Source organism: Aricia agestis, chromosome 4, assembly GCF_905147365.1.
Source record: "Aricia agestis chromosome 4, ilAriAges1.1, whole genome shotgun sequence".
Taxonomy (NCBI): domain Eukaryota; kingdom Metazoa; phylum Arthropoda; class Insecta; order Lepidoptera; family Lycaenidae; genus Aricia; species Aricia agestis.
In genome coordinates this window covers 14,161,024-14,181,255 of record NC_056409.1, presented here as the reverse complement: position 1 = coordinate 14,181,255, position 20,232 = coordinate 14,161,024, and the positions used below count along the sequence as shown (strand labels likewise).

At 36.3% G+C, this 20,232-nt stretch overlaps 1 protein-coding gene across 1 annotated transcript in view; it reads left to right on the top strand.

The window, feature by feature from the left end:
* Positions 1-15,817, top strand: part of LOC121726528 — a 28,482-nt gene extending 12,665 nt beyond the window's left edge. Inside the window, exons 3-7 of the mRNA XM_042113924.1 lie at positions 2,435-2,562; positions 5,356-5,412; positions 13,671-13,765; positions 14,624-14,752; positions 15,242-15,817. Of these exons, the coding sequence (XP_041969858.1) occupies positions 2,435-2,562; positions 5,356-5,412; positions 13,671-13,765; positions 14,624-14,752; positions 15,242-15,701 (869 nt within the window). The 3' untranslated portion in view covers positions 15,702-15,817. The remainder of the gene's footprint in view (positions 1-2,434; positions 2,563-5,355; positions 5,413-13,670; positions 13,766-14,623; positions 14,753-15,241) is intronic.
* Positions 15,818-20,232: the final 4,415 nt, after the last annotated feature.

The window sequence follows — 20,232 nt, the reverse complement described above, 5'->3', positions numbered from 1 at the left end:
GCCAGAATACATCGGCGAGGGCACGCGCATCCAAATCCCAAAGGATAGCCCCCGCGAGCAGGCAAGCCGCATCTTTGGAGGTTGTGCGGTAGCCGCGGACTGCCCAGATGGCCATCACCCTTTGTAGTATTCCTAGCGCGAGACTGTTTTCCTTGCGCAATCGGTCTGCCCAGATCGGCGCCCCGTACATTGCCATTGAGCGCACGACTCCCAAATAAAGTCGCCTGCAACTCAGTCTTGGACCCCCGAGATTTGGGAGCAGCGAGGCCAGGGCACCTGCCGATTTTGACACCTTCGTTTGGAGCTGTTTGAAATGCTCCCTAAAAATCCATCTTCCGTCCAAGACGAGACTCAGGTAAGTCATAGATGGAGTGACTTTTATCTGGATCCCGCCGACTACTATCTCCAGTCCGGGTGGTGGAGGGTTCCGGGGCCTGTGGAAGCACATAGCCTCAGATTTTTCCAGGGCCACTGTCAGTCCTAGTCCGCGGACGATCTGAGCGACTCCAGCCGTCGCGCGGACCACTGCCTCATGATATGTCTTGCCGCGGCTGATGGCAAGAGTGTCATCCGCATAACGAATTTTCTCGACGCCTGGTACCGTTTCTCCTTAGTCCTTCCTTGATGGTTTCCCAGGGCAGGGAGTTGAAGGCGTTGGAGATATCCAGTGATACTGCCAACACTGCCCCACCCCGGGAAACCTCTTCCTCGACAATGTCACGCAACCGTGCGACCGCCCCTATCGTAGATCGACCCGAGCGAAAACCATACTGGTTCTCGCTCAGATTGGGCCCGACGTTCTCTAGATGTTTGGAGAGACGCGCCGCCAGGATCCTTTCCAGCACTTTAGAAATCTCGTCAAGAAGCACGATAGGTCGGTACGCCGACGTTCGCCATGTACCTACCATATATTATTAATAATTATTATTAAAAAAAAAACGATTTTTTTTAAAGTGCTTATTTGGTGCTAAAACTGCTCTAAGACTTTTTTCCTAAATTTTCTTTCTCGAGAATTTCTCGTTGATATTAATTGTTACTTTTACGTAACGATTTGCCTCTTAATCTTATATAAGGTAATGGATACTGTTGGAATGAGATTATGTGTTTATGTGGTTGGTCGAGTCGCGTGTAGACGACCTACTCTGATAACCTAATGAACACGTCACATGGTCTTAGCTCGCGGAGAATGGGAAAACACATTTCAAGCTATTTCTTGCCACTTATTTAAGTATTATTTTCTTTGTTTTAGCTGCGGTTATTAAGAGCAGCTGACAATTATAGCGTTACACGAAATTATTGGCTTTTAATGTTAAACTTGAGGCTTTTTTGTCTGGTTCCTTGTCCCTACATAGATGATACCGTAGTCTCTTCATAGATCTGCGTTAAGGACGTTGTAGACGACGCTGTTAAAGTTTAAAATTTATTCTTCTTCTTTGGTTGAGTTCTGGGTTGCAAATACAATTTTTGTCCATGTCTGTCAAGTGTCAAACTACTTTCCTAACGCATCAGACATGGACATAACATTGTATAACTATAGACAGTGTGGATCTTATCAATAGAGCAGTAAAAACATACAATTACCTATCTACTTGTTGTGCGGTTGCCTACAAACAAATATTTTTTGTTTCATTCGTAGGTATTCATGCTTGCGGTATGTTTTTTGTATCTAAGTAGGTAAGATGTACAAATCATACGGTGATTACTCCTGCCTTAATGAACCAATTATAAACAATTTTTTTGTAATCGCCAGCCAGTTACAATCGCGAGGTTTCAATTTGTTCATGTCTTCGTATTGCGAATTGCGCTAGAAGACTAGAGTGTAATTAATACATGAAATAGTGGAAGTAGATCGCAATTTTCACTCGAAATATTCGACGTATACACTTCTAGCAGTACTAACTACAATAATAATTAGAACTACTAAAAACTCAGAAATGGACCAATGTCCAATAATGCCTGGATTCTGAGTTTTTTGCCAATTGTCACGTATTTGGGATTCACAACTGCTCTTTAGTCTTTGATTTTGAACTCTTATGACATCCTGGTAAGCAACGTTAGATCTTAGGCGGAGTTTCCAACGGAGCTGTTCTGCAAAGATGCCAAGGAATGTGTTTTTAAGGTCCAATTATAGAATCCAAGAGATCATACAAATGAAGGATTTATTGGTTCTAGAAAACACATCTCTGATAATCGCACTCTAAGGGTCAATAAATCAGACCGTAACGCGACGCGTAGATGAATTTATAAATTTGTATTAAAATGACAGATTGACATGTCGATTGATGCCTCACGTAATTGAAGTCTGTCTAATCCATACAAAAAAAAATACATTTATGCTTCGCGTTGCGGTCTTAATTGACCCTAAGAAGTCCCCAAGTGACAAACCATTCCATTGTTACAATCTGTATGTTGACAAGTAATCTGCTGTTTCCAGGTGTGCTAGGCGGGCAGTACTCGCCGGGTTTCCTGGCGGAGCTGGTGCGCGAGATACGCGACGCGGCGCGGATCCGCGAGGAGGCGATGTACGCGAGGGTCCGGGCGATGGTGCACGAGAGGCTCGATGTAAGTATTAGGGTCTGTCCACATAAAGTAGAGGAGCAGAAAAGTGTTAGTTTAAAGGATATATGGCAATCGTATTGTAGTAGTAGAGTTAAAGCAGAAAAGTGTTGCAGTGAAGACCAAGGTTAGACAAAATTAGCGTAGGATTTAGGATTATTTGCAGCTTGATAGACCGACGGTCTGAACTCTGAAGTAGGTTGCAGCGGGTGGACAATGGCTGCCCAAGAACAGCATGATTGGTGCTCATTAAAAGACTTTCGTTTAGCAGTGGACGTCGATAGGCTTATGATGATGGGTTAGGATTTTAGATTATTTGTAACTTAGTTGAAAAATCTGACCTAATTCTCTCTATAAATATTCTTCTCCTTTAGAAGACTTGCCAATGAAATAATCCAAGACCCTAGGCAAAATTTGTGCTATCGATGGTCATAAGGATAATTCATTTGTGATCGTCACAATAATTAGATTCTTGCTTCGTAGTTCCTACTCTCATTAGTTGACGTAGATACTATGGGTCAACGCTCGTCTCAAAACGAGAAAACTTTTCCAAGAATGTAATGATTATTTTCAACTAATATCTCATGTTAGAATGCAATTTTCTAAGTCGGTTGGCGCCTGTCCAAACGTCCGTTAGTTCATGTTTCATTTGGTATGAAGCACGCAGAGCCCAGGCCATGCCGCAATGAGGAAGTCGGGCCATTCACAATCGTGTTTTTATTGAAGGCGCTCCCCTATTTCCGACATATTATATGTCGGTGACAGATCTTTCGTTGAATAAAATAATACTTGGTTAAATCATATAGGAATTTTTTAGAAAAACAAAAAGTGTCGTAACAATAATTAACATTAACCCAGCCGTTGTGCATTGCCATAAAGAAAGGAAGAGGGGATCACTCAGGTTTTCCGCTGCCTCCGCTTTCTTTAAACACACCATGCCGAAGTTCCGCGACGGTATTTCGGCATGATTCTGCCTGCAATGTATTTTAAATTACCGATGACACACCATGCCGAAATTACGTCGCGTTAGCGTGTTTACAAACGGCGCCGACGCGGCAGCGTTTTCGCCGCCGCGCGCGCTGCGGTAAAGAATCGCCGCAGCAGCAGCGGCGCCGTGTGGAAAGGGTCCATAGAAATGTATGCAGCGGAGTGTGTGTAAACAGCCTTATATTGTATGCGTTTGACATTGTTGACGCGGACGTAATCATGCTGAACTTCCGCCGCGGAACTTCGGTATGGTGTGAAAAATCCGCTAAGGCTCTCAGCATTAGTAATTTTATATGTTTGAAGTTGGAAGGCGATGTTTCAGAAACAACGACTGCCAAAATAAATCGCGAACATAAGCGTACCCCATGCTTACCCTAAAATGCGATAAAAATGGAGTTAAATTGGAACCAAAAATGTACTAGGTTACTACTTACAATACGAATTAGTAAACATTAGTAACAAGGTAATGAGTCTATCGACATGATCACAAAAAGTGTGACGTCGACGGATTGGCGGATGGGCGTTATTCCGCACCACTGGACACCGTATGACCTATAATAGTGTTGTATCGTTGTGTGACGTCTATGTATTATTGTAACTAATACTGATAAATAATGTTACAGCTGTAGTGGTGACAGGTGAGCTTAGTCCTTGTTGCCGGTTAGCCTATATTTACTTAATTGACCGAAATATACTAATTCGTCAAGTAGAAATTAATAGAATTAGTCTAGAATGTAGATATAACTCGCAAATGTAACAGATTACGTTACCAAAAAAAATCCCAATCGATTCATCCCCTTGGAAGCCATGATTCAACGAAAAGACACACAGAAAGGCAAAGTAGTAGGAATATACAGGCTATAGTGTACCTAAGTGAAGTAGCCATAAATGAGCGCCCTACAGATTAATATTAATTTGAAGATTTTAGAAGATCTAGAATGATCTTTTTCTAGAGTGCGCTAGTAGAGGCATCAAGTTTTTTTCAGATCTCTTTTATGTGTTTATTTAAATAGTTTATTAGCCCTTGAAAACCTTGGAAGATGTTTAGGGTGAAGCCAAACGAACGTAATTTTGTGAGTCGTGAGTCGCAGAATTTCGGTCGCATAAATATCTTTTCATACACATCATGACTCACAAAATTACGCTCGTGTGAATCAAACGGGACTATTGTATGAAACTGAATTTCTGCCAGCCGAAATTCTGCGACTCACAAATTACGTTCGTTTGGCTTCACCCTTACCTAACACTTTCCCTATCTTCAAAAATAATCGTGATCTTGCAGCAACATTTAACGAAGATATCTAACGATAATTATTCGCGGGCGATAAGTATTATCTCGTCGTTTCAAGGTTCTGACGTATATATAGTGATCGAAGGTTCTGACCGCGTTTGGAGGTTCTTGGAATATTTATTAAGAGTTTATTTAACTAAGTCTTCTTATAATTTTCATTATTCTTTTGGCATGCGCAAGGCTACCTCCTTTTTGTATTACTGTCTTCTACTATACTTCTTCAATAATATATTACTTGATATTAATTAATATCATTAATGATTCAAACAACCAGAGAATGCCAGAATAGTTATCGCCAAAAATGTTTTGGTGTGAAAGGAATTAGGAATATATGTACTGTTCATTTCGTAATCTCTAACCTTAAGACCTAGCAATATAGCCGTAAAAATAGAATATTATCAATGTTATTGAACCACTTAAACATCAAAGAAATGATACCGATTTTCTACAGTACTAGCGTAATCTCATTTTGTATAATGAACCTAATAATTATAGCGACTATTTTTTCTTTTTTTTTTCAGAGTGGAATAATATCTGCGGAATCAAAAATATCTGACAGAACCCTGGAGGAAATAAAGGTAAGCTGTGATAATATCATTATTTCAAGTTATGGGTAGCAACGCCATCTGTGGAACTAAACGTGCAACGTCTTTCCAACGAGTGTTCGAGCGTGCGAGCGAGCGCGTTGTCACGGTTTCCGTCACGACTTAGTACCTAATCTTGCTAATAGTTGGCGCTTTTTAAAATCATACATTCTAGATTATTTTCGATGAAAGATTTTAAGAATTTTTTAAAAACCGGAGCCAATAACCTATAAGTTATAGCGTATGGGATTTGGCATAATAATATTATGTCACTGAAACTACAATGTCCTAGAGGTATTCAATCTCTAAAAAACTTCCTTATAGTCAGCGAAGGCAACTTGGTTGATAACAAGTCCTTAGCCAAGACGCTTACGTTAATTTTACTAAAGATAATAAAAATCTAAAAAAGTATAAAATTTGACATAAGGGTGAGGCCGCCAATTTTTGCTGATTTGGTAATAATTTTTCTCCGCCCTCGGTATTTTAAAAATTATTGTGTTTATCTTAATATGTTCGAAAACTGATTCTAACGAAGAAAATAAAGCGCTCAAGAATGCATTAGAATTATTTCGGTTCAAATCATAGTCTAAAAATATATTTACAATCAAACATAAAAAAAGGTAAGAAAATAGCTTAAAAAATGCCATCCGCCGTGGAAAAGGTGCACTTCAACTATCTACTACTTCTGTAGCAGTAAGTATGACAGATTTGAAGAGTTATGAATACTTACCTATATATAAATGGCTATACCTCACCTAATTTTTATAGTATTTGAAGATAACTTTCTTTATAAACTTTTAAAAATCAATCGAATCGTTAGAAACATTAATTCTACCCCACTTTTTAAACGTCACCAATATTACCCATTTATTATTATCGTGTTAGAGAAGGTAAAATAGGGAGGTGGCAATGCTGAGTTTTTACGTACTTTATGAAAAATCTCGTAATATCCGCCATTTTTCGACAGTTCACATTTGAACCTCAGACGGGCTGTGTACACAGTTTTTTCAAAGGAAGTGTTTTTGTGACACATGTAAGTATTACTCTTTCACATAAAACTATCAATGCATCATGTGAGTAGTCAAAAGGGCCATGTTTGGGAGTATAATACAAACCACATTGTGTACCTATTATTTACAGAGATAAGTTTGATTTTCTACGGTAGCGTAGAAATAAAAAATCGCTACCATTTTAGTATGTAGAGTAGCGTAGACACTTTTTCTTGTAGTAGAAGTATATACGCTACCAACGCAATAATTCAGTCCAAATCAGCAAAAACTGCCGGCCTCACCCATAAGGCTTTAAAAATATAGCAATACCAAATGTTTAATTCCATACAGTTTTGATTTTAATCATCGACATTGAAATAATTAATGAAATATCTTGGTTCTGGACTATGTGTCTAGCCTTTGTGTTTAGTATTAATAGTTATTAGTAGAAATTGTATGTTTAGTAGTTTAAAGGTATTTAGGCTTTAATATTCAAAATTGAACTTACTTACCTAACTAAAAAAAAAATACTGTCGTATAAATCATCTAATCATACCATAGCTTATACAACTTTTGGATTCAGGATTTCGCTAAATGCCACATAGCATACCTGACGTTGTGTAAACAAAAATATTGACTTATTACCTTTAAAAATGTTCGGTTTTTTTCGGATTCGGTGCTATTAAAGTGTGTTTACACGTCTAGCTGGGTGGTCCGTTAAGGGCCCTCGACACTCTGGCCGTCACACCTCCGTGTCTTGTGTTTATTTGCGAAACACCCGCTATTCAGACACAAATGCACTCTAATGGTCACATTTCAATACGTATATGTATGTAATATCACGTTTTACTTTGTAAAATTCTTCATAATACATTTTAGGCTGGGCGATTAATAATTGTTAGCAAACAAAAATGCCCATCCTGAAGAACAAAGCTTCTCCTGAGTCCTAAAACTTTTTAGTTGATGCCCTACGCATCAACTAAAATAAACGTCACATTCTGGTGTATTCTTCACCTCCATAATAATCTCTCTTTCCTCTCCATCTTAAAAGACTCTCCTATTATAAAAATAGTATATCACTATACCGGTAATTTACAAACGAAATGACTGCATATAACTGATCTTACAATAACATAGAGATTTAGTGATGAGATAAATAATCTTGTAGTATTATTTAATAATCTTGTACATTCATGAGTAGATAGATACGATATCATTATTACCATTTTAAGTAGTATATATAATAAGTAGCTCCATACCAAATTTCAGTAAAACCGATTCAGCGGTATGGGCTTGAAGAGGTAACAGACAGACAGACACATTTATAATATTAAGTATGGATACGATTTTCTACAACAATAGTTTAAATGTACCCAAAATTTATGACGAATAGGAATAACACATACAGTACATGCCTTTTATATTGTTAATTCGAATTTTAGCAGCGGGATTTGCTCGGGGGGTGCGAGGGGTGTTGAGTTTTCATACCCGTGCGTTTGTCGGATTACAGAATCACCGTGAGTCGCACAACCGGTAAGAGCGAAACGCATCGATTCACCCGCTCCGTACTGTGGGGCATTACGAGTTGTTAGGCCGCCTATTACACCGATATGGCGTATATGGTCATGTTTTTAGAGTTACCAGACAGTTTTATCATTTTGATGTCTACTTATTTTTTTTTAACTGACAGTTTTAAGTTTTTTAGTAAGACTGTTTTCCTAGTCGGAGAATCACTCTTACCAAGGCTCCCGACTTGCATTTAAAAATAATAGACGTGTAGTTGCTACGTTGGTAAAATGTTAGTACTCGGAGCTAATATGATTTCATCATCCAATTTAAATAAGTATTTTAGTGCGCACACAGTACATTAATATTGTTTTAATACGAATATCGAAACATGTATATTTTATGCCGCTGTCATTTGAGCAGAAACCAAAAATGTGCGACTACTAATATAACTTGTATTCAACGTTTTAGATTACAATTCAAGTTTAGTTGAATTGTTGTTTCAGCGTTAAAGCTCGAATCTAGCATCTAATTTGTAGTTGCATTTTAGAAACTTGTAATAACTGTAGAAAACTTGTAAAAATGGTAGAAAATTCTCCATTCAAATCTTTATCACCTGGCAAATGTTACAGTAAATTACGCGTCTGTGTGACAGACGGCGGACGTTACGCGGTATTTTGTAGTCTTTAGTGTCTCCCCACATCGGGGCATTTGAAATATGAGCGGGTGCGTACGGGGAGGGGCGCTGAGTAAATATTGGCAGATGTGAGTGGATGGCGCGGCCCGGGCGCCACCCCGCGTGACGTCACTCCCGACTCCTGCTCCGAACGTTCACTGTTAAACCACCTCTAGCTTTCTATAAATCATCCCTATTACATCGGCATAAAGGGTATACTAGAGGTAACGTAGCTGTGGACGTTATAATTGCGAGATGTGGGCTCCGAATCGCGAGGAAACCCTCCGCAAATGTGGAGCTATTTCCTCAAAGAAATTACGGAATTTATAATACATGAGTGTATGTAGAATTTGTTCCTTCTTGATGTACCTACTTCCGTTACTTTATTAGTAGAGTCCAAGTTTGGTACTAAGGGAATGTTCGAAATTTTGATAGCTACATTAGTAATCAAAGAGAGATAGGATTCGACATAACACATCACAAACTCCATATTACATAGCGATACTTAGGCCGGTATAAATAGTCAGTACTCAAGATGCATCTCGGTCTCAAGACACGGTTCAGGCTCTGGGACTGGTTGGCTGTCAAAATTTGGACCGATCACAGAGCCGAACAGCGTCTTGAGACCGGGTCGCATCTTAAGTACTGACTATTCGGCCTTAGTCGAAATGGAGATTTTGTCGAGGTCCACCTGAATAACCTAGCATCCTGACCAGATGCCTAGAGAAAAAGGATTTTTGTAAATTTTGCCTCTTGAATATGATTAATGAGGAGTCTATCCGCGGTGGTGGAAGCATTCTACTTGCCAGCACCTATATCTCACCTGCTTATAATGCTAAAATACTAATTGCAGATATTTTGAAATAAGAAAAAATAATTCAGAGTCGAAATTAGCAATTAATGCAGGTGCCTTACTCCCGAAACTGATATCGATTTAAATTTTCGATTTCAACGGTTTTTTTACATTTTTTAGACATATTTTAGATGGCTAAAGTGTCAAAAAACCGTTGAAATCGCAAATCGAAATCGATATCAGTTTCGGGAGTAAGGCACCAGCTTCAATAAGGGTTCTCTATGGACTTACACTAATAGTAAGTAATAGTTAGCTAAGGATTTGTTAATCCCTCCGTCTCTTGATCAAAGGCGAGATATGCCCGTGATTCGTCAGAGTTACCTAATACGTAAGATTCCTAACCCAGTTTACCGGTTCAATTAACAATCGATCAATAAGTAAACTGTTAAAACACACATAGCAAAGCTATCGTCGTAAAGCCAAGCAAATATTTTATAGTTATCAGTATTTTCATAATTCCTTCATATTATATACTCCTTTAATTTGTTTGTTTTCTCTAAAAATGAAGTAGTTGTTTTTAGTGCACAAGTGTGAGCGCAATACGCAAGAATACTTCTTAAGCTCTGACCCAGGCCTAACCAAAACTAACAGGGAAAGATTAGGCGTAGTCCCAAATCTATTTGTCATCATATTTTTTTTAATTTTGAAGAGTGTTGCCACTTTAAAGTTTAAAACAATATTACGGCCCTTATAAGGTAACATAGTGCATAGGTGCGTATGCTCTGCTGCCTGCTCTTTCGTTGTTATATTTCCGCCCAATCCCTAAGTAACATTCCCAAGTAATTTTCAGAGGCTGATAAATGCAACGGCAAACCGCTGTGTAGGCGAAGTGTGGTTAGCACCTCCACTCCGGCGCTCGTAATAAGTTAATTGAAGTGCAAAAACGCGCAACCGCTTAACACCACCTTAATGCGTTCCCGCGCTAAATGCCACGGATAAGGCGCTCTAACCAAACCCGTTTTGCCCTTTGTTGGTACCGTTATGGCGTTTTTGGTATGATTTGTTGTAGCTTTAAGAATAAGCACACATTTGGACTTACTAAGTTCTTTCAAATTATGGTCCAAATAGCAACCCTTGGACTGATTTAGACCTTTCACCTTAGGGTGGGTTGCACCAACCTACTTTAACTATAACTGTAGTCTGTATAACTTTAACTACATTGCAAAATGTGAAATCTTTGGTTAAAGTCAAAAATGGACGCCATATTTAACCATGACCATAGAGCTCGACAAGGCTTTTAATGCACGTGGGGAAAAAAGGATCTAACGCTGTCATCATATAAAATCGCCATTTTTGACAGTTCTCCTTTACCACGTTCATTTAAAGCCTTGTTGAACCAGCAACGTCTTCTGTCAAATTCTGTGGTCAAAGTTAAGGTTAAATTTAAATTAGCCTTAACTATAACTTTGACTTTAACCACGCCTCTGGTGCAACCCACCCTTAGGATTTTTAGGTTTCTATATAGCAAGGCCATTTAGGTTTCTCACAAGTAGTCGCATTCGCATAATAAATACAGATCTACAAGGATGGTTTTGTATCATTCAAAATGATACTTGGATGGCTGCGTGTGACGTGCTTTTTTACAAGCGGTACTAGTTCTGACAGTAGCAGTACACAACTAGAAGGATGACGCGCAAACACGGTCTTGTAGAATTGTTATACCGCGTGTGTAGTTCGTTCAGAAATATTTTCCCTCTGCCGAGAGTGCCGAGACCTTTAACACAAGGGTGAATCTCCGAGGATAACTAGAAACTGACAGATAGTGAGAAAAACTACGAGGACCGTTGCCTGCGTGGCTTTTTCTGTTATGCAACAATATTACTCGCTAGCCACATTAGTAACAAAATAAGTGCTAAGGACCAGCGTCGGTTAGCCGCTAATAGTAATTTAAATGAACACAGTCGTAAACTTTCTCCCGTGGAAATCGTTTGCAAATCCAATCACGTACAAGTAATTATATGAAAAGCTTGGAGAAATCTTTCGGGACGTGAGTGTATGGAAGTACGTGGGGGGCGTCCAAGAATTACGTGAGGTAATTAGGGGAGGAAGGGGGAGGAGTAACAGTAAATATTACTTTTTTCAGCGTAACGAATGTCTTAAAAAGTGAGAAAATTCAGTAAAATATACCAAAGTTGGAAAAATCCCTTTTCAAGAACATATTCATATCCAGACTGTTTGTGAGTGTCAGGAAGTTTTATTTTAGGAAACAAATAAATTTTATACTCGTTTTAAAACAAAATAAAAATTATGCATGAAATTAGAAGAAAGAAGAATTGATTTTTGAGGTGTGGACGATCAAGAAAATCCATGTAAAAGTCTAACATCAATTATGAACGGTTCCATTCCGTTCGCAGTTATTCTACCTACATATTTCTCTGAGAGTATGTCTTATGTCGGTCGCATAAGGTTCACTCTCCTCTCTGACAAAGTATCACTGAAACGTGTGTATGTCCATCATGGCAATATATTAGCGCCGACGACGTACCAGCGCGGCGGAACAAACAAAATTAGCCGGGTCGTGTGTCTATTTGTCCGGCCTATAGACATACGTCTAATACCCTGTAACAAATATCCCTGATGCGTCGATATTTGGCCTGAAATCTGCTGATACGATGTTCAACATGACTTGCTGTTTTTTTATTTGCAACAATTTATGCAAAGGCAGACTGGCATCAAATTAGTAAACTATTTCTAAATAGCCTAAAGAGTTACATAAGAACTAGATAAAAAGTAAGGAAAGGTTTTTCATTATTTCATGCTTTAAACTTTTCTGAAGTCGTCTAAAAATCTTCATTTTTGCAGGATTTTACTCCCATAGTGTTGTACACTACACGACCTATAACGTTGTATCTGTGTCGAAGTTAAATAAATTTATGTAGAGGCTACTATATTAATATTTCGACAAAGACTCTAATTTTTAACTCAAATATGGTTATTCCACCAAAATATTTCATGTAAAATGTTGCCGAGACGTCCACATATTATGGTTTATCCTGTGAAAAAGATATGAGATCTCATATTATAGAGCCAAGCTTCTGAATCTACACGGCCTAACTCTAATGACCCTAACTTAAATTCTACATACCAGTAAATATGTATGGCTTCCCCGTTTCGCTACCGTCGCAGAGGTGATGCGAATATTTAGTTTCTGTTCTGAATTCTGCAGTTAGTAACGAAACAGCCGAGCCATACATAATATTAACTGATATGTAGAATTTGTTTAAGTTAGGGTCAGTAGAGTTAGGCCGTGTAGATTCAGAAGCTTGGCTCTACATTAGATCTCATCTCTTTTCACAGGGTAAACCTTATGCCGTCTTGGCAACTTTTTACAAGAAATATATTTTTATTCTTCTCGGCAATTTCTATCGATTATAACTAACGGAGAAACGAAGATAATCGATAGAAATTGCTCTACGATGCGAAATGCACACCATATACAGTATACACATAAAATAAGGTAAATCACCAAATTATTGGCACTTTAAAAGTTCATAGTACAACAGAAAGTCTTATTATTCTAAGACTGCCAATTAGCTTTCCCTGTGAGACAAAAATAATATCGACTGCATTGTGTGTCCCAAGTCCCAACTCCCAACTCTACCGTTGGTCCTTCGTGTCAGCGGCTCGGGGTCAGCGTGCCTAGGAATACATTAGCCCGCGCCGCACGCCGCCGCACACATAAGTTAATTCGCGCTGTTTACACCGTCCACAATACTGCCTGCCTGAAATAGAGATTCTTTTAAAAAAGGATACGTTACACTAGAAAATTATCTTATCTGGAAAATTGGGCTCCATTGTGTGATTAATTCTACATCAAAATTTAAAAACAGTTGTACCGACTTTTACTTTATCGAATAATAAAAAAAAATTAGAAAAAAATGTAAGTAATAAAGTTTAATATTAGGTTGGGGTGAAGTGTCTTTGCATTTTATATAAAAATTCAAAAGGTTTTTTTTATAAAGTTTATTTACAATTGACTAAAGTATATAAGTGCCATTTTGTTCGATAACTTTTTGCCACCTTGTTAGTAGGGACATGATCCCATTGCTATAAAAATTTTGGGGCTTCTGATGAAAGAACTGCGACAAGTGGTTTTGGTAGTTCTCTTGTGATGTCAACCTGACCTGATTAAGAGCCAATGACAATGCAATAATTTGTTAAAATTTTTGAAAAAAAAAATATAAAAGCGTGTTTTTTTACCTATTATTTATTTAACCCTTTGTTGCAGTGTTCGCTGCGCGCGTCGGAGGCGGACCGGCGCCGCATGATGGATCGCATCACCAAGCTGGAGGACGAACTGCGCACCTTGAGGTTGACGAATGGGTATGCTTCACAAACATTGGATGGATTTAGAACTTTCAACAAGTCTATATTATTAAGTTGTAATATACGCTGAAAACGTAAATATGTTTTTCAATATTTCTACAAGAAAGGATAGGATAGTAAATTATGAAACTAGACCAATGGCTCGTTTATAATAGTGATGACATACAGTTCCAAGCTTCTTTTTAGTTCAAACAGAACTAAGCATGACTACACTTCTACGAAATGACGCGGCTCAGTATGACACAAATATTCGCACTATAGTTTGTGCGTTTTATGATGATATGCGTGAGTCGTGACACATTATAATTCGATAATTTAAAAATATCGAATCACTTCGTTAAGGAATTGCAATCGAAATTGTCGATTTCGTACTGACATTTCAGTGGTGCCGGCGATTTAAGATGGCCGCCCTTTTTTATCGATTTGATTTCGATTCAACAGAGTCAATCTCTATTGACATAAGTTCCGTTTCATGTATCTGACGTTTTTAAAATGTTTTCGTAACAATAATTTTATACTCCTATTTCACAGTTAATATTTATAATTTTATGTTAATAAGTTAGCATTTAGCAACTTTTCATTTTTATTCATTTACAAAAATTTAGGAAACATTTGTTTTTGTAGATGGAATATAATTTATTACATTTTGATTTTTTTTGTTTTCTTGTAAAAAAAAAATCCGTAGCAAGGAATATGAAAACTGTCACCCATATCATCTTACAACGCACAAACTATAGGTGGCAGCAGAACAACGCGACACGGCACTCACACTGAAGTGTCGCGTCGCGTCGCTGCAGTGTAGTCATGCCTGTGCGGTGCTATGGATTCCTATTGGTATTTTTTTTTATTTAACAGCCAAGAACACACCGAGAATCGAGTAACCAACGGCAACGACGAGGACGCCGAGTGCGAGAGGCTGCGCCTGCGCAAGGAACTGGCTGATATGCGGAAAGCGAAACAGAGCGCCGAGGAAAACGCGCATAAGTAAGTATCAATACTAGTTACACGCAGTTCAATCCGATTATCAAGGCTACATGTTTGTGGCATGGTAAATGTCAAACAAAAGGATATCTTATGTCGAAATATACACTTTGATAGTATTTAGGAATTTTTATATATTTTTTTATACAAATACTTAACATGCTTCCGTAACTTCTTATAATTATGTGCAATTCAATGTTTCTTATTTCATGTAAATTGCAACAACTTTTAAGATTTAATTTAAAGTACATTTATAAAATACTTGCTTATATAATATAACAAGCTATTTCGCAAAACGCATTATTAGTATAATTTAACAATAGTCCTCATTGAAATGTATTTTAACAAGCTCGGCCAGGACGGTATCCGTGAGTATCGTAACATTATTCCTCGCCGCCATACTGTGGTCGAAAGTGATACTGAAATGACGAACGTAGACTATCATCCATCGCTTCATCGTGCATACTATCTATAGGCTAAACTCACTTGCAGACTCGAACGTCTAGTAACACAGATGCGTTCGAAATTCCACGGCACGCAACAGAACGGACCGGAATCACTGCCCAGCGACGCCGACGAGCCGATTCGGATCCGACGAACCAGCAGCTCGACTAATAACTCGACCGGCAATCTCACTAACGCATTAAACAATTCGACCAACGTACTGAACTCGACGAACGTCCTCTCGTCTAACTTACACAACTCGTCGACTAACGCACTCAACTCGTCTAACAATTTACACCACTCGTCGAGCAATTTGATTAACTCTTCTAACAATTTGCACAACTCGTCGAACATGCTCAATTCGTCGACCAACTTGCTCAACTCGTCGTCTAACTTACACAACTCGTCCACAAACATACTCAACTCATCGCACAATACTAATAACAGCAGTTTCGGTCACTTGACTAACGCGTCTCCTATGGTCTTTGGTCTGGTAACTGATTTGTAGCGGAGTATGATATGAAACCACTAACATTTTTAACGTACTTATGTAGTTACATAATATTTTAGAACAAATATAATTTGTAGTTTGAACTTGTGATTGAACGATTTTAATTACAATAATTATTATTGAATATTAAAAATAAATGCTCCAAAATTGTCTGTGGATTATAGAAATACCCTTTGATAAAAATATTGAAATTCAATATACATTTGAACAATTTTAGATATTTAATTCATGACATGATTATGTGGGTTTTATTTTAAGTGTCTGTAACATTTTACATTATCGTTTTTAATTAAAATATCCTTTTTAGTTTTTTTAATTATATAATAAATGAAAGTCAAAATATATTATTTATTTTAATTTTTAAATATTTTGTGTTCATCAAACTAGCTTTAGACTTAAACTTCATAGTAATTAAAAAAATGCTTACTTAAATGATTGAAATCAGTGAAACTTTTACAAAAGTGCCAACCCTAAATTTCTGTCCTTATTAAATAAAATGCTTGAAAAACTTGTTATTGATTTTAGGGTTGGCTTCTTAGCAAGGGTTATGCTATAATAGATATTTAGTTCCAGTGTAAAGATACTGTCACTGCATGATATTAAAAAATATATTTCCTAAAACTAATATTATAATCTATAACATTATACTTATTATATAAACATTTTGTAACAAATTGTGTAGCTCAATTTCTATTTGAAGCCTTTAGTTGCTTTGCTAGTGCTTAAAATTTGCGCATTTCTTATTGGTAAGATTTTTGATCGCCTTTTTGTTAAAAAAATAATTTACTATGTTAATAATCGTTTACACAAAGGAATCACACAAAACCTATTATTTGTCAATATTAAAAAATAATATATTTGGTCATTTATATTGGTAATGTAGTCGGACCGAACGGTCTTAATACTTTGTATCCACGTAGCTCGTAGTAACAGTTTATTCATCCCGCGGTGTTTGCTCACACATCAGCGCGTAAGATTTTGTGGCATAAATTATTGGCTTTTGCAATTTTCATTCAATTGGCTTTTGACACCTCCACCTCTATTAGTACATATACATCATCGACAAATCTCCATATTCGTGTTAAGGTCGGCGTGTTTTTGTATGTATTCGAAGCGACGTCATTGTTTTAAACGATCTCAGATTGCCAAAAAATTCGTGAAATTGAGAAGTAAATTGTAAGCATTATTTCATAGGCCCCAGTTCTTGGGATCAAAATTAAAGTTTATATCAAAATTATAGGTTCCTAAGAATGAAAATGTTTATGAAGAGCATGCGAGTGACCATTCAAGATAATGTTCACCTCCCGAGTGTTGTATGTAGCGTGTTATACGTACTGATTTTATTTTATTTTTTCTTTTGTTTGCCAGATAAGTTACTTAAGAAGCCTAACTCTAGACTCGTAATGGCACAAATGGGTCGTCGCAATATGAATACTATTATATTTGGGTAGTGCACCATATCGTAACAGGTATACAGTATTTTATTAACTGCTAAAGTATCAAACTAAGGGGGTGTTGACTATATTTTATACTAATTCGTTCCTATCACAGCAAAAGGTGCTTTTTCTATAGTTCTCGCTTTGATAATTTTATTTCTAGTGCTTTTTATCTACAAATATTGGATTTTATAGTTTCTACAACTAATCTTGGTACTTTAGTGTGGTGCTTTGGATTTTGTGTGCTCTCTTGTATCGTCTCTAGAGATAGTGTGAAATTGTTTAACTTTAATATTAAGTAGCATGTTGACTAACGCGGTATGAATAAATACTCAAACATTATTTTATTGTTTCATAAAATATTGACGCAAAACACAGAATCGTGACAAAAGTTACATATTGTATTTGTGAATGTTTTTTTATTGTATTGATACACATTTTGACGACAAACAAACTATTGTTTCATCATTGTTAATTAAAATAGATATCAAATTTAATTTTACTTAAAAATGTGACATGTTACATTATTTAAGTGTTTTGTTCTATAGTCCAAATCACAGAACCAGGCTGCAGTCATAAAACTTCACTGAAATTTTGACACCTAATACAGAGTGTTTAAATCTTGTGTTTTGGACTATTGCATAGTTGTTTGTTTTGTAATAAATTAAATGGTAAAAATATTTTATTTTTATAGTAAAGTAAAAACACGTGTTTTGATGTTGGTTTACAGATACAGTTTCTTTTTTTTTTACTTTATGACTAATTAAGCAAAGTAATCACATTTAAATACTAACCACCGACTTTATTTTAGCATAGACTGATTTTCACTAATTTATTAATTTAATATAGGACATCATACCAAATAATTATTTATTAATGCTGAGTAGATATTTATTAATGTATAATCTCTAATAATTAATTATAATATTAGACTATAGTATTTTGAATTATGTAATCTTAGCAACATAAGATATGGATATTGTACTATAACTAGACACTAAAGTAAGGTGACAGGTTCAAGGTTTTGAAGAAAATTGATAACAAATTGTAAAAAAAATTCTTACATCCAATAGTAAATGTAGGTTGTTGTTAACATGTTGTAAGTAATATTTATTACAATTTTACAATAATTAAAATAATTAACTGCCCCAAGCTCAAATAAGTTAAACTGTCAGCAAGTGCAAACATTTAATCTTTCTTAAGAATATTATTTTAAACGTAAAATTGGGGAGTTAATTTTATTTGTTTTTAAATATATTTTATGTATTTTTCTAAATATCATTCTGAATATATCACTTCAGAACTTAATTCTAATAATTATTAATTGCTTAATCTTTTGGATTGTATGGTCATTATTTAATATTTCAAATTAGTAACTGTCACTCATATTTAATTTCATTCAATTAATATTTAGAATGTGTAACATGCTAAGAAGTACTGTAGGGTAAGAAATGGTGCCTTATGTGAAAATGTGTCCGCCCGTTACTTAATAATTTTAAGGCTCTGTAGTCTGTATAGTAAAAACATGAGACAATTACAAACCTCCATATTGACATGAGTAGATAATATTTCTTTAAAGTTCCGTGACTTGTTTCATGGTTTTAACTATAGTTCTCACAGAACGGGAATAAATTTTATTCCTGGTAGTGTTAAATTCCTGAATAAAATTTATTCCTCGGTGGAGTGTGTAGATGTTCGTTCTAGTGCCATTTACTATTACTAATTAGGGCTGTCACTTCATTGCTTAATTTTCTTCAAGAAATATGTTTTATATGGAATATTTGTAGTCAAGTGGGTCTAGAGGAACAAACTTTATTTTCCATTTTGGGGCAAGTACTCAAGCTTAGGTACTAATGAAAATATTTTCAAAGTGAATAACCGTACAAGGTCTGCTAGTTTTTATCTGGCACATTAAAAAAATCACACAATAGAGAAAGACAGCGAACCTTGAATAGTTATAAGCGTTAATAATATCTTACCCCATTTGGCAATAATGTTCATTGACTACTGGCAACCCTGTTTTATTTTCAAGACATTTGTGCAGTTTTTTTTAATGTTTTGGCACAGAATTAACATGTGTTCGTAATACTCGATAGTTTTAACGGAATGTCTCAAATAATATTACGTTGGTTTTAAATGACACTTGGTAAGGTTTGATTAAAGAATTATTATGAATTTTGTATCTTTTATTTCGTTTTGTGCAATTTCATATTTTTATAATTATTAAATGTGCAAAAATTAATAATTATAAAAATATGAACCATCACCACAAAAAAAAGTTAATATTATAATATGTATGCGAAAGTCGGTCTTTTACATTTGCTGATGGAACGTGTGCTCTTTATCGGCTATCTACTTTAAATATTAAAAAAAGGACTGATGATGTACGGTTCCCGCGCTTTTAAACTAATTTTTGCTGAAGTTACGGGCAAAATCTATATAAATAAAAATGAATCCAAATATCCCTTGGTCACGACATCACGCGTAAACGGCTGGACCGATTTTGCTGAAATTTACTTTGAATCCCGGAGAAGGACATAGGATACATTACATCCCGGAAAAAATGTACGGTTACCTACTGCACAATATACGAATGATGAATTTTGGTATGGAGATACTTTGAGTCTCGGGAAAGGACAAGGGATACCTTTTGTCCCGAAAAATGTACGGTTCCCGCACAATAAACTTTTATGATTTTCGCCTAAACTATTTAATCTATTTTGATGAAATTTGGCATGGAGATACTAATTTTAATCTTTTTTTTTTTTAATTACCTATACCAATTCGAATTAAATAACCATTGTTAAGACAGGACAACGTCTGTCGGATCAGCTAGTATAGAATAAAAATAAATTACTTTAGCAACTTTAAACATTATTTTTATTCAGCAACTTACCAATTAAAAACTAGTTAATGTAAGGATGTAATTAGTGCATGTTTATGTTGTGTCGGTCAATAATGATTTACGTTTAACCCTCGCCCGGTCTCATTTATTCGAGAGCGCCCGCCATTGTTGCCATTATTTTTGAGCGTTTTCAATAAAAACAGTAAAAGCGCAAAGGGTAAGCGCGCTCACGTTCTTTTTACATCCG